We start from the raw sequence: 15,509 nt of genomic DNA on the forward strand, positions 1-15,509 counted from the left end.
GTGTGTGTGTGTGTGTGGCAAATTCTATATGCTTATTTATAATAGTCTTACTGGAAGAACTACTAAAATGTTAATGTAATGTTAATGTTGTAGAACAAAGACCAAAGAAACATAGATACAAAACACAAACTGCACATTAATTCATTTATAAATTTGATAATTTATTCTAAAATATTATTCCAGAGAATCTGTTGTTCACATCTCTGCACATTTTAATTGGAAAGGAAGGGTATCCCATTGAAGTTTTTGTTCTCTTCAAATGATTTAATACAAAGTTAACCCTTTCAAATATTGTAATATAAAACATATTAATTGGAATTCAACCCAGTTTATATTGCATTACAACTAAAAATGATTTCTGCTATTCAAATAATCCAAGTAAATGCATCCTTGTACATTCAAAACTCAAACTAAAGTCATTTGTCAATGAGTTAAAAGAGACCAGAATATCAAAGTGAGGGAAAATAAGATTAGCCAATAGGAGGCCTGAATTAGGACAGTTCTGTTCCTGGTACAGTTGCACTTCCAGGCCCTAGCATTGCAGCTGCCTGATAACTGGGTAGGAGTCGAAGAAGGCGGACATCTCATCCAATCAACTGCGATAGATTTAGGAGTGACAGTTTCATGATCCAATCCTCCACTCTTCACCACCCAATAGGAGTTGTTCTTGAAGAAGTAAGTGTCCCCTAAGAGGTAAATAAAGAGTGGAAAAACGTGATGAAAATCAAAGGGGAAAAAGTGAGAGAAAATGTGTTGAAGAGCAGAGAGAACTGTGACAAATGGTGATGGAGAAAGGATGGAAACATAAACATGGAGTAAAAGAGGAGGGTGGAGAGGGAATGGAGACTTATGCTGTGCTCCAAACCCTATACTTGTGTTCTATCTAGAGCATATAGCAGGTGTGGAAGTAAAATGGTCATGTGATCAAGTGCATTCCAACACGGCGAGAATGTGAGATTCACCGGAAATTCTCTTCATGTTCTTGGAAGTATGAATCAAACCATCGCTTCGATTCAGACTTTTCCATGCCTACCCTTCCCGGTAATTATTGCGTGAGTTTTCTGCTCTGTATTAAATTTTTTTACGGATGACAGAAGACAGGATGATGTATGTATACAAGGGTAAGCAGATTTTATTTGGGGATTTTTGTAGTGTCAGTGTTTTTCTTGCTAAGGTTAGAAGTCAGTATTCGTGACTTCAAAGTACAAGTACGTTTAAGTGTTCTTACACTCGATCAGTGTATTCTTGCAAGTGTACCGGAAGTCATGTGCTTACAGGAACATGAGAACACAGAACACAGCTACACAGTTTGGAACACAGCCTTAGCTTAAGGTCTTCCAGATTCTCACCATCAGTCCAGCTCATGATGTCATCGGGGTCAGTGGGAACCCCGCCCCAGAGGGAGGTAGGTCTGGGGTAGCCCGTATTCAGAGTCCTTGCCCCCCTCCCTCCTTCATCAAACCTCCAGAACTCCCCTCCGCTGAACAGGTAGGTCTTTCCGTTATGTGCCCACACGAACGCCGCCCCCACCCTCTCAGACGGCCTCCCATCGCCTGAGAGCAACCCCCAGTCTGACAGGGGGCGGGGGTACCCATGGAGGGGGGACGTGTCCTTGAAGACCCAGTACTGGTCACCTGTACAAACAGGGGGATGGAGACGTTTACATGCAGTATGTTCTTAACTGGCTTCCTCCAAACAAAACACACACTGCATTGCAGACCTGGGTCAAATCCGTATTTGTTTTGGATTCAAATACTTTTCTACACTTTACTGATCTTGTCTGGTGTGTTGGAACCAATGTAATACTCTCAAAAAGTACAAACCCCGCCTTCTGGTCATTATTGGCAGGCTCAATTACACCAGGCAAGGTCAACAGGGCACAGAAAAGTATTTGAATCCAAAACAAATGGGTATTTGACCCAGGTCTGTTGCATTGTAACGCCGAGCCTCTCACCGATGAAGAAGACTATGCGGCTGTCGCCCTTCCTCTCGTAGACAGCGTCGATTCGGCGGGTTTCGCGGGGGAGCCCCTTCCAGAAGTTGCAGATCAGAGCCGGGGAAAGCGACACCAGGGATCCCGACCGCTGGACCCGCCAGAAATACGGACCTGAGTCGCACACAAACAGAACAACTTTCACCTGAAAAACGGACGGTGAAGGACAGATCACCTGGAACTGCGCACGGTTCTAGTTAAGAATCACACTGCCTCAAGGTCAGGGCCCACAGTAAAACTTCTGGATCCAAGACAGCTGTGTTCTAGATTGCAGGGATCTAGGTTTTATTGCAGATTTGGTGGCAGCAGCTCTCACCCTTAAAGAAGAACACTTCTCCTCGGATATTGGCCACAGCATCATAGCCTCCCTCACAGCGATCCAGATGAGATGGATCTAGGCTAAGAGAGAAAGGAATATGCACATGAGATAGACTAAAAGAGGGAGGAGTCAATACACTGCTGATGAAGGAAGCAGTCATCGAGCATATCACTACTGTCTATTCACCGTCACGGAAATTGTTTGTCACAAAGAGGACATGTATTACAGTGACAGTTCTGTGTGCATGACTGGGCATTCCCAACTCAGAGAAAACAAAGATATGGAAATGGAAAATAATACTTTGAGAGCTTTGAACAATAGGATTCCATCTGACATTTTACAAAATGAAAAATAGTCATTAACACAGAAAGGCTCTTTGCTGAATGGCAGATTAGCGGAAAGGACTGCGGTTAGGATGCTTAAACCAACAAAAATGTGATATGGGACTTGAAAATGATAAAGCTTGATATCAATAAACTATACCATCTGCAGATTAGAAAACTAAAGCTTTCAAATTTCTTTATTTTTCCACATAAACGTATAATTTTACCAGTGTTGTAGCACCATGTGTGACAAGAATGACATAAATAATAGTAATAATAATAAGAAGCTCACTGTTTTGTTGGTCTTGGAGATGGAGGAGTTGGAGGGCGGGGCAAACTGGGAGTGGCAGGGGAATCTGGAGGTGGAGTCATCAATCCTCCTCTGTTTCCTGAGAAGGTGAACACAATTACAGACAATTAGCAAGACTGATGGAAAACCATAGATAAAAATAAGCAATGATGCAGCCCCTCACCATAGAGTGTCTGGATGCCTAGCCTGTCATCCTCAGGAAGTCTGAAGCTACTGATATCCCCCACAGGGCCTTGGTAATAGGGCCTCATGATTGACGCATCAGAGGACGAATGGGAGAGGCCCAGGGCATGGCCGAACTCATGGACGGCCACTGTGAAGAGGTCTGTACTGCCACGGAATCCTGGGAGACAGGAAGAGGAGCTGTCATTGGCAGGTTTTATAACCAGATACAGATAGAAATATCCACTATAGTCTGAAGAGGCATCTCTTCAGACTATACCTGGATTAACTATCACCACTCTGCAGGGCACTCCCAATCTAGGATCACTCTCATCACTCATATCCTTCCACTTTGTTCTCATACTGCTTTCATGTTACACATGTTCCCCCTGTACCACTTTCATATTACATGTACCTCCATCCAGCACTTATATTGCACTTGTATCATTATCTTGATACATTGTCGTGGCTCCTAGTTTGACTTAACACAACTCTCTGACCTAGCCTATATTTCCTGTGTGAACTGTACTTAATGTGTTCATAGCTATGAATAACTGTTACATAATTACTATCTTATCTTATCTGACCTGTGTTTTATAGTTGTTCCAATGACCTTCGGTATGCACTTACTGTACGTCGCTTTGGATAAAAGCGTCTGCCAAATAAATGTATTGTAATGCAATTCGTCTGCCAGGGTTCGGCGTCCTGGGAGCCGGGGTGACGGCTCAGCTCTCTCTCGCTAAACAAAAGGCGCGTTGTCACGGTGCACTCGTTGTCATGCGTGCCCCCCCCCCCCCCACCCCCCGGCGGCGCACGCCTCCCACTCACTCGGCGAGCCGGGGTGAGTCCAGGCCTCCTCGTCGTCGAAGTGCACGTCCCCGGCGAGGTCGGACCGCCCCGGGAAGAAGGCGTGGGCGAGCGTGCCGCCCTTGCCGTCGAAGGGGTACCCGTCGTTGTGAAAGGACCGCGCGAAGGACACCTTGATGTCCCCTTCCTCCCTCCTCCCTCCGCCCGCTCCCCCCCGACGGGGGAGGGGGTGAAAGCGCAGCGGGGTAACGTCGCCCCACGTTTTGAGGGCGTAGGTCAGGATGAGCACCACTAACTCGGGGCGGAGAGACGGAGAGGTGGAGGGAGAGGGATAGCTCTCGACACTGAAAGAGTGGGGCAAATGACACAGCATATTAATAATAACAATGATAATAATACTAATAGTAATAATCAAATAAAAATGAAATAAAAAATACCGTACATTAATAATGGGGGTGAAATGCATACGCATGACCGCATTAAATAAGCTCAGACTCCCTGGACTCAAACCCGCCGCTCTGCTGGGTGAGAGGAATCTGCTGTGAATGGGAACTGAGTTTTGTCCCCATGAATGAAGGCTCTGTGCGCTCGGCGCTGTGATGTTTTCATCAAAGCCGTTTCGTGAAAGTTGCGGAGATCTGCAGCGGAAGTGGCCCCCCGCGTCGGCGCCAGGCCGCGCGTTCGAGCCGCACAGAGCGGGAACGCTGCCGCACGCACCTCCAGGTGAGGTCCGTCTTGTCCCACTGCAGCCCCGACAAGGCGTATCGCTTCCTCCTCCTCCTGCGCAGGTCTCCCGTTCCCACGATGTCGGGGAGGGAACAGCGCGGAGTGGACATGAGGAAAACGGTGGCGGCGTCTGAAAGAGGAGCAGACAGGCAGAGGTGCGGCAGTTTTATTCTGTGGTGCGACAGGAGGAGTGTGGGACGTGAGAGTTGCCCACAGTAAATCAGGTAACGTAACAGAGACTGATATATGACTGACTGTAACAGACAGGTGATGGAATAGAGACTGTTACAGGTGTGACTGTGACAGACAGGTGATGTAATAGAGACGGTTACAGGTGTGCCTGTGACAGACATGTGATGTAATAGAGACTGTTACAGCCGTGATTCTGACAGACAGGTGACGCAATAGAGACTGTTACAAGTGTGACTGTGACATTCAGGTGATGTAATATAGGCTGTTACAGGTGTGATTGTGACAGACAGGTGACGTAATAGAGACTGTTACAAGTGTGACTGTGACATTCAGGTGATGTAACTGAGACTGCTATAATAGGTGTGACTGTGACAGACAGATGATGTAATGAAGACTTTGTGGCTGAATTACCCAGCTCCCCTGTTTCATTCAGGCCAGCGAATCTCTGCATCTGTCGAAGAGCCCGGTGAATCCCCTCCTTGGTCTGGAGCAGGCCTGTTCGCGGGTCTGGCGGTAACAGGTACCCATACCGCGTCAGCCAGTCCTGCGAAAAGCGCAGAAGAGAGGGGCAGCACAGCTGTGTCAGACAGAGAGTCTCCTTCGATACAGATCAAGAGCAGCTTGAGTTCAGTCTTGGATTTGTACTGGTTTGGAGCCACCCTACTGGGACTGAATGTCCTCGTTAGCATGCAGGCTATCGAGGTTGACTGAGGGCACGACAACACAGTGCTGCAACACAGACGGCCTTCACAACACTTGGAAAACAGTGTGCTTCGTGACTCCCCACATCATTCACTTCTGCTACTTCCAAATGCTATACACAAGAAATTGGGATGATATCACATAAGACACAAGTGAGGAATGTCTATATTGAAATATCCAGATATCCTGTAATATTGCACCTATATATATACATAGTGGAACTCATGTTTATGGTTCTCCAATTCTCCAATTGTTTACAACATCTTTAGTAATTTCACTACCGTTTCATAACTTCATAATTAATATAGAGATATTTAGTGCATTCATTCATATAGAAGTTAGCGGGACTTTTTTGTGTAGAACTGGTGACTGGCAATATACTAAATATTGATACGGCTCTAAATACAACAAGGAAAAAATGTTTCCCATTTTTGTTTTGTGTATATTCGTCAGTTATGCTGCGGTCAGGAAGGTTAAATCTTCGATCACTTCAACATAAGCAAATTCTCACTCAGGTTCAAACTTTAGCAGTGACCATTTCTCAAAGAGAAATGTCGGTCTGACATGCGTAAATATTTAACCTGAAAGTTGCACGCACCGTTTTGAAAATATTACGCGGTGAACAGGCAGGACAGAATGAACATATCAGGCTGAGGTATGAAATATTAATAGGTGAGATAAGTGCATTTTCGTTGAAAAAAGCCATGATACATTAACACTGGACGAGTATAGGCATTGCAAGAACACATGATGGATTGCACAGACGCACAGCTACCACGCTTCCACTTCCTCCAGCAGCAGGGAATTACCGACAAGAATGTATACATAACTGTGTTTACGGTGCATTGCATACTTGACTCGGCTCCCATACATGAGTGGTAAACACATCATACAGGCTACGCATCACTTTGTAACGTAATTCAAAACAAAGGGGCTATTATAAAGTATGATTGACCAACTGAGAGTATAGCGTACGGCGCTCCTTACACTTTCAATATCCAATCTTAATGTATTTAATGTTAATTTAAGAAGATAATATGGTCTTTTCTTGGGGTATGTGGCTGAGTCGTTATTCAGATTTTGTTAGGAAATAATCCAGAGGGGGAAATGGAGTATGTTCAGGGCTCCATAATGCTCATTGGGATATATTAAGTAGATAAAGTCGTGCATTATAGAAAACATATTTTTCACTTGATTAATTTACATCCCCATTTCCGTGAACAATCTCAGCCATCGTAACTCATTCATTTTCCCCAACAAATTTGTTTTTTCAATGTCTTTCCTACATTTTCGCATTTACGCATCATAATTATTAACGGTAAAACAACAGCTTTTCGTATACCACTTAAATAGACTACAATTGGAACTATATGGCTTTGGGGCTGAAAAACGATTCCAGATAGTAACTGTTAGATTCTCTTTCAGAATACGTGTTTTCTCCGTACTGTAAGGGCAGATAAATACACTCACCACACTCCGGGAGTACTGGTCTGCCATAGGCGCGCTGAGTCCCAAGGAGACGCACAGAAGCACGGTACCAGTTACACAAAGCGCCTTGCAAATCATTCTAAATCGGTAACTACAAACGCACTGTCAATAGCAGTCATACGCAATCCAGCCTAGACAAACGCTCACAGAGAAACTGTGAAACTGAAAGACAACCATTGATCTCGCGCCTAACTAATACATTCACTGGGTTGCACCGTGGGCACCGCGCGTATTGTAGCCGCGTGTCATACAAAACGAGTAATCGTTTCCGATATCCTATTCACCAGTTTACGTGCCATCGCCTCATTACCTGCAAAGGAAATTTAATCGGCAACAAACTATATATATTTATGCTATGTTTTCCCTGGGCCGTCTTGTTATTTTGTCTTGCTTCTCCCTGAGGACTAGGCAGGGCAAGAACCAACCGATCAATATAAGAGGAGAGCACTTAGTGGAAAGCTCTCTCTCTCTCTCTCTCTCTCTCTCTCTCTCTCTCTCTCTCTCTCTCTCTCTCTCTCTCTCTCTCGCTCTCTCTCCCCCTCTCTCTCTCTCTCTCTCTCTCTCTCACACACACACACACACACACACCCAATCACCAGTCACTCACACTGTATACCCATGCTCACATTCTGTCCTTCCTGGTAAAAAAGCGAGGCTTGTTTAGGTGATCAGTGTGGCCTGTTCCGGTATAAACTGAACTACAAACTATGTAAAAAAATTTCTTTGGAGTAAATGCCTGGTCTGTGGGCTAAAACCTATTCAGTGCACAATACACCAACACACTGCGCCACGTCCTCGATCCACCAAGTCACAATGAGGGGAAATGAGGTGAAATTTCACAGCGAAATTTACGGAGGGATAAAAGAGACAAAATTACAATGAAGAATAAATAAATGGAAAAAATTAGGATAAATCACAGATGTGCTGGGCCTGTGCTTTGGGCATTGACAAGCAGCACGCGTTCAACTTGCACTATTCTCCCCAATGAACAGTGGAATTTTGACCTTCAGGTCCCAATATTTAGTTTTTTGTTTTGAGGAAACTGGCCCACAGACAGCTTAATTTAAATATGTTAGAGCGGTCTGTTAGCGTAGCTTCTGTGGTATGAAGTAGCTTGACATACAAGCATGCTTCCAGGACTTCATCATTCATCATTTCATTCACCAGACCCACCTGTAGGCCTGTTCCTGAGTGCCAACTGGCAGAGGATGGGCTTGAATCCATCCTGGGCTGTGAACCAATCACATACCCTTACAGAATGGAATATACTGCAATGTATTGCATATACCTGCATGTTTTTTTGTGTGTGTTTTTAAAGAATATAATAAATACATTTTATATTAATATATATTTTAAATATATTGCAATATCCGAAAGTCCCAATAATGAGTAATTTGGCTGAATTCTGTGAAGCATTGCAATACATTGATAACATATTTTTATATATTGCACTGATAATATATTTTATATATATTTTATATATAAATGTCTAGCAAACTTCATCCAGGATTCGTTAAAACCAAATAATTTTACCTGAAAGTTTGTTATTTCACATATATATTTATTTTCAGCAAAAAAATGTAAACTGTAAAATGTAAACTGTGGCATAAACAGAGTATTGTTCGTACAGCAACAGAAGAAGAAACGCATGAGGACGATGAAAGCATACAGACTCATCTGACTGATTAAAAGTCCTGTGTGTAAACATGGGGGGAATTCATTCATCATGACACACAGCTATTTCTGACACAATGTGGCCTTGAACCATCCAGCAATAGACAGCTGATGAAGAACAATTACCAGATAATTATAATCTCAATTATGGTATTATGGTTAGACTTAAAACCAGCACACATTTGGGGCGGGAAGGGGGGGTTACTGATTGGAAGATGCCACTGTACACAATATTGTAAACATGTAATACAAACTTCACATCTTAAAAAGTCCCAAAATGCAACAGTCAACCTGCCCTTAATCTCCTTCCCACCATTCTTCATTCAGAAATAAAAAATAAAAAAAGACGGGTGCGGGTTTCGGACGAAAGATAAGGGATGAATGAGTGGATTGAAGAATGAAAGGACGGAGGAGATGTGAAGCACACCAGTGAGTGAGATAGAGTGCTAATTTCGGAGGGGCAGGGGGCAGGGGGCAGGGCTCACGGAGGCCATTTCGTGCTTTCCGTGAATAATGAATCGCACAGGAAACCCCCCGCCGCGAATGAAAATAAGCGCAGCATTGTCTGAATAAAAATACCGAGAGGATGTTTACGGTGATGTTATGGGGGTAATAGAGAGAACGAAGGAATGGAACACTTGTGTGAAAACAAATTTAGGAGCCGCTGTTCATTTCCTTACACAGATTAAGCCCTGATTATACACACTCTCAGAAATAATGGTATAGTGGTACATTTTCATTCTTTAAGGTACAAATACGCCAAATTACAGTTCATTGGGTGCACATAAGTACCTTGTACAAGAAAAAAATGTACAAATTAATTATTATGAAACCAATGGCTTGGGGTACAATATAATGTACTCCAATGACAAGCGTTTGTACCTTTTTAAACACGTTTCATACATTTTTTCCTGAGAGCGCACATTTGATTACAGAGCTGTTTGGTTTTTGTCCTCATTTGTTTTAAAATCAACAACTCTTTTTGATTCCTCTCTATCAACATCTTGGCCGGCTCTTTCCAATAATGTTTGAAAAACCTGTACTGTGTGTTCCAGGTGTAAGAACACAAGGACAAGTGGACTTTCAGAAACTCAAATTGGAAATAACATGTTAACACTCCTTCCAACAGTTGTTTTTGCAGTCTACTTCACTTTGCATTACTCAGGCTATTTGCTTAGCAGATACGGCTAAATGTCTCATCCCAACAGCACAGCACTGGGGCATTGGTTTTTATTTGACCAGAGGGAAGATCGCCTCCTACTGGCCCACCAATATAACCTCCGGTGGAAACTTGGGCCTTATAGTCTGGTATCTGTTAAAGCAGTGTTCTAGTGCGTGGATGGGCCCCACAGTGTGGTGTCAAATCTGCTCAGTGCCAGTGCCCGTGCCAGTGCCAACTACGGCTGGCACAGCTGGCGCTAGCGTCGCCCCGGGATACGGGAGGGCTTCGGTCGGTCACGATGACAGCGTGTCATCGTGCGCCAGCGGCCTCGGCCGGTCGGTCGGGCGTTGGCGGCCGGCCAGCGCGCGCGAGCCAAAGCTGCGGTGTGATAAGAAGCAGCTGCTACGCTAATGCGCCGCGCGAGAGAGCGCAGGCTCGTGTGCACTCCCTCAGATCGATACAGGAAGCGGTGGAAATGGACACTGATGAATATGAGTGGGCACTGCGAACTGGGAGCTGAAACAGCAGGAAATCACTCTAACAGAGTACGACAACTAATAATGGACGCTAACTTCATTTGTAGAGCGAGATCGTTTCCTACCAGCTGCTCAAAGCAGTTTATAAGTATATGTAAGGAAAATAAACAGAGCAAAGACAAGAAAGATTGAATACAAAACCCTTTTAATAGTTACAAGTTTTTAAAAATGGGTTTTGAAATGCCTAGTCATACATGATTTGACTCCATTAATGTGACTGCAGAAGCGTGTCTATTAAAATAACTTAATGTGTATCAGTTGAATAGACTCTATTAAAGTGAGACTTTTTGAAATGTAAATTTGGATACCTTCTTTTTTGACTGTGGTACATCACATGACAAATAAAATAAGTACCTTCAACCAGTTAGCGCATAAATAGACTATCTCTTCGGCAGTAAATATTGTCCCACTGAGTTTTAACATTGTTGTGTGGCCTTAGTGTTGAAGTATGGAGATGGCTGGGGGTCAGTCTGTATGGATGCCTCCTGGTGGTCAGTGGTGTGGGGTACAGACACACAGTCATTTATAGTGCTTGTCAGTGGTGTGGGGTACAGACACACAGTAATTTCTAGTGCTCTGTCAGTGGTGTGGGGTACAGACACACAGTCATTTCTAGTGCTCTGTCACTGGTGTGAGGTACAGACATGCACAGTCAGTTCTGGTGCTCTGTAAGTGCTGTGAGGTACAGACACACACAGTCAGTTCTGGTGCTCTGTCAGTGGTATGGGATACAGACACACAGTCAGTTCTGGTGCTCTGTCAGTGGTGCAGGGTACAGACACACACAGTCAGTGCTGCTCCTATCTCTCACAGAAGGAATACTCTGCCTTGTGGTGCATTATCAGCTTGTTGTTGGCAAAGTAGAAGCTGTCTGACTTGGTCTCAAACGGACTGGCGATCATCTCTTCCACTGTTGGGGGGTCGGAGGTAAGCGGGGGGGTCCGGAGGTAAAGGACATTGTGGGAAACAGGATGAACATGGGAGGGAAGGAGGGAAAGGGTGGGAAGATGAAGAAAGAAAAGATATTTAATCTGCTTTTACTGGCAATGACACATTCAGACCTATTTTCAGTAACCATATTTTGTAGCACATGGCAGACTACTTTCTGACAAATGAGTGTGAGCATACACCGACATATCAACACACACCTGTGTGAGCGTCCAGCTCAGGTAGGGTGTAAATACTGAGGTAAACACACACCTGTGTGCGAGTGAAGCTCAGGTAGGGTGTAAATACTGAGGTAAACACACACCTGTGTGAGCGTCCAGCTCAGGTAGGGTGTAAATACTGAGATAAACACACACCTGTGTGAGCGTCCAGCTCAGGTAGGGTGTAAATACTGAGATAAACACACACCTGTGTGAGCGTCCAGCTCAGGTAGGGTGTAAATACTGAGATAAACACACACCTGTGTGAGCGTCCAGCTCAGGTAGGGTGTAAATACTGAGATAAACACACACCTGTGTGAGCGTCCAGCTCAGGTAGGGTGTAAATGTGCTCGCAGGTATTCCTGCTGTAGGGGATACAGAAGCCGATCTCAAAGTCGAAGGTCTTGAGGAGCTGATCTCTGAAGTAATGCCTCTCTATCAGCCTGAACCTGTTCACAGCCTTCCCCCCTACAGTGAACTCCAGCCTGAGAGAGAAGTGAATAAGTCTTTAATACACACAGACACACAGACACACACACACACGGACACACACACACACACACACACACACACACACACACATACTCACACATATACAGGCACATGCACACAAGCACATGTACTCATGCATACACACACACACACACCCTCACAAATACACATACTCACACATATACACGCACATGCACACTTTCACGCACGCACACAGACACACACAACACAGCCTGTAAAGCATGGTTCAGACAGACGCAGAGCATGCTGGGACTTACGTGGCTCCGATCTCCCTCAGTGTGAGAAACGCAGGGCTGAAGTGATACTGAATGAACCTTCCGACATCCTGTTCCATCACATCTTTAATTTCTGCAAGAGAAATATGTGTGTGCATGTGTGTGTGAGCACGTGTGTGTGTGGGTGTGTGTGTGTGCGTGTTTGTGTGTGCGCGCATTTGTGAGTGTGTGTGTGTATGTGTGAGTGTTTGTGTGTGTGTGGGGTTGAGCGTTTGTGTGTGTGTGTTTGTGTGTGCACGTGTGAGTGTGTGGGCGCATGTGTGTGTGTGAGAGAGAGAGAGAGAGATGTTTAGTAATGGAGGCAGCTGGCTGACCGGGCACTATAATATTATATAATACAAAACAACTTGAAATGTACAAATAAAATGAGTGAAATTGTAAGTGGTAAATGAGGGGGCTGCTGGGTGGCTCACTCAGTTAAAGCACCCTGCTCTGGTGCATGGATGAGCCTCAGGGACTCGAATGGAATCTAGACCGTGTCAGTGCCGACTATGACAGGTAGCTTTATAGGGCGACATGCAATTGCTGACTGGTACGGGAGGGGTCAGCCAAGGGAGGGATCAGTCAGTTAGGGTCCCACATTTCATTGCTCTCTAGCACCCCCTGCTGGTTCATTGTGCACCAATGGACTGCAGGCTAAAACGGATTATGAAGGGTTATGAAGCCGATAGTGAATGGCCTTCCTCATACTCCACTCTATGTGAGCTTATCTGTTGTCTGTGGTATGCAAAGAAGTAGCTGGCGATACCATATGCTTCTGAGGAGAACCATGGATGTCTTTACTCTCCTGAAACGGCAGTGGGGTTCAAGCTATGATGCCGCTGCGATTGCAGATGATTGGCCGTTCCACACTAAAATCTTTTAAAAGTGTTGGATAATGCAATGTAATATATCTGATATATTTCATAACTTTGAAAGTATAAATGCTTTAGTCTGCCAAGAATTGATGTTGTCATATTATATGACAACTAGAGGGCAGTGATGTACCACTGTATTTTACAAAGACTGTCACTTTCAATGCTTGACTGTGCTGCATGTGGGGCACTTTTTAAATTCCAGCTCTGGAACTGTGCAGTTATTGTGCTGAGTTGGGACATTTCATTGGCAGCTGGGAGACTGCAGGTAGCCCAACTGACCAATCATCTGAACCATGACACAGGGACAGCCCAATCAGATGAACCCGAAGGCTAATTGTGGCCTGAATTGAACGGACAGACAATTTTAAAAATTACATGTATTTCTGTGGATGTGATAATTTCTTTATAATATTATTGGACATACCTTCCTCATACCCAATTTTCCCTTTCCCTCAAAAAAAGATCTGAATTGACAACCAAGTTAAGCTGAGTCTTCAAATCAGCCTGAGTGCCCAGTTATGTTATGAAGTATCTGGAATTTAAATTTGTGAGTAAATGTTGCTTATGTGCAAAGGTGTTTATAGCATGCATTTTTTCTAGCCACTGTAATATCTGTATATAAGTTGAACGGAATCAGTGAAGTACACTTAATCTCTTAACATGCTAAGCTAGCTCTATGCCCTGAAACTGCTCTTTCAGGCAAACAGGTTTAACATAACATTCTGTAGGAAAAATATGCTTAAATAGATATTTTTCTCATTGGGACAGACACACACACACGCACACAAACACACACAGGTACAAACACACAAGCATTCAGAGACACGCGCACCTGTCGGACAGTGCCTTTTGAGGTCCAGTATAAGGGCCCCGGAGCCCAAATCTCTGATTTTGAAGCGAGAGAAGGCGATGGTGTAGATGTTGTCCTCCGGAGAGCACAGGTAATCTGCTCCACAAGCACACACATAATTAAAGCAAAATTTGAGGTGAAACATATCTCTGCATTTTATAAAACAAAACAAAAGAAAAAAAAAAACTCAGAAGTTCCAAGTTGCTAAAGATATTCCAACGTCTCAGAGGCTACAAGCATCAAACATTTTGGGTAGAGAGAGAAACAATGACAGTTCAGTGGAAACACGTGTCAGCTTACAATGTTGGCTCCTTCATTGACAAGAACCTGTTATAAACGGTGCGTCCATTACTGCCGTTGGTGTGTGTGTGTGTGTGTGTGTGTGTGTGATTTCACCAAGTGGCTTACAGTATATAGGCTATATTCATGTTATCCAGCTAACTTAACTTGAAACCTGAGTTTTTGCAAATTTGGGCTTACGACACTGCTGCCCCGATAACTATTTTGGCTAAAGCAGTGAACTCGCTTCATGAAATCCTGAATTTGTCCCAAAACTTCAACAAACTAATCAGGCTAACTAATCAGGTTAGCTGCTTTGCCATGTCAAACAGGACCCTTGAAATACAGAGGCTGGCTAAATTTGGTGATATTAAACTTAAAAATTATGCATTTCCAAATAGATGAGCTAATATATTAATTAATTTAAAGAAATTACTTGATTAATGATAATGATTCAGGAATGAAACAAAAACTGCATGTACAGAGGGTTCTCAAAACCACACTTCAAACATAGTGCATGACAATGCGTTTCATTAGTCAGAGCTAAAAGTGTGTGTGCTTGTTTTTGCATCATTAAGAGGGATGTAAACTCACCGGAAGTGTAGGCAGTCAGTCTCAGGACATGATTCGGGGTGATGGAGTCATCACTGTCCAAAATGTCTGCCACCTCCCCAGCTCCCTCTCCAGAGATCAGTCCGTTCCATTCTTCCATGTCCTGCTCTCCTTCCTCCCCTCTCCCTGCCTGTCCTTCCATCCCTCGTTCCTCATCTATTTCGGTCGAGGCTTCTCCCTCTTCCTTGCTGTCTCTCTCTGTTCCTTCCATGTTCTCCATTCCTCATTCTCTCGCAGTCGATCTGTGCCTGTGGGTCATTTACACAAAGCTCACCGAAATCTGGACCAAGTCACCCTCTCTCTCCGTGTTAATAGACTGGAAGGTTCATTGCAGTCAGAGTGTGCAGGCTGTATTCTAGATATCCTCACTATTTCACACTGTCCCTCTGTGACTCATCCAGATTAAATTAATCTGATGCTGTTAATCTGAGTTAATCCCCAATTAACCACAGAGACAAAAGACTACGGTGGCACATGAGGGTCAAAAGACATAGAAGCCTTGTTTATCATACCTAGAGTGCTCTCTGGTAACTAATTCACACAAACAACCAAAAACGGCAAAATTTCACCAGAGCACCGGT

General features: G+C 44.1%; 2 protein-coding genes across 2 annotated transcripts; both read right to left on the bottom strand.

Moving 5' to 3' along the window:
- Positions 1-140: 140 nt before the first annotated feature.
- mmp25a (matrix metallopeptidase 25a) lies at positions 141-7,608 on the bottom strand. The gene is made up of 10 exons (XM_064316156.1): positions 7,005-7,608; positions 5,244-5,376; positions 4,632-4,770; positions 3,936-4,258; positions 3,109-3,288; positions 2,928-3,024; positions 2,310-2,392; positions 1,955-2,107; positions 1,350-1,634; positions 141-686 (listed from the first exon to the last, which is right to left on the bottom strand). The coding sequence occupies exons 1-10, from the start codon at positions 7,098-7,100 to the stop codon at positions 424-426; spliced, it is 1,752 nt and encodes a 583-aa protein (XP_064172226.1). The 5' UTR covers positions 7,101-7,608; the 3' UTR covers positions 141-423.
- Positions 7,609-10,522: 2,914 nt separating this feature from the next.
- On the bottom strand, positions 10,523-15,322 carry unc119.2 (unc-119 lipid binding chaperone B homolog 2). Its single transcript, XM_064316210.1, has 5 exons — positions 14,911-15,322; positions 14,020-14,133; positions 12,313-12,403; positions 11,855-12,027; positions 10,523-11,304 (listed from the first exon to the last, which is right to left on the bottom strand). The coding sequence occupies exons 1-5, from the start codon at positions 15,146-15,148 to the stop codon at positions 11,195-11,197; spliced, it is 726 nt and encodes a 241-aa protein (XP_064172280.1). The 5' UTR covers positions 15,149-15,322; the 3' UTR covers positions 10,523-11,194.
- Between the last annotated feature and the right edge of the window lie 187 nt (positions 15,323-15,509).

This window comes from Anguilla rostrata, chromosome 17, assembly GCF_018555375.3.
Source record: "Anguilla rostrata isolate EN2019 chromosome 17, ASM1855537v3, whole genome shotgun sequence".
In the NCBI taxonomy this organism is placed as follows: domain Eukaryota; kingdom Metazoa; phylum Chordata; class Actinopteri; order Anguilliformes; family Anguillidae; genus Anguilla; species Anguilla rostrata.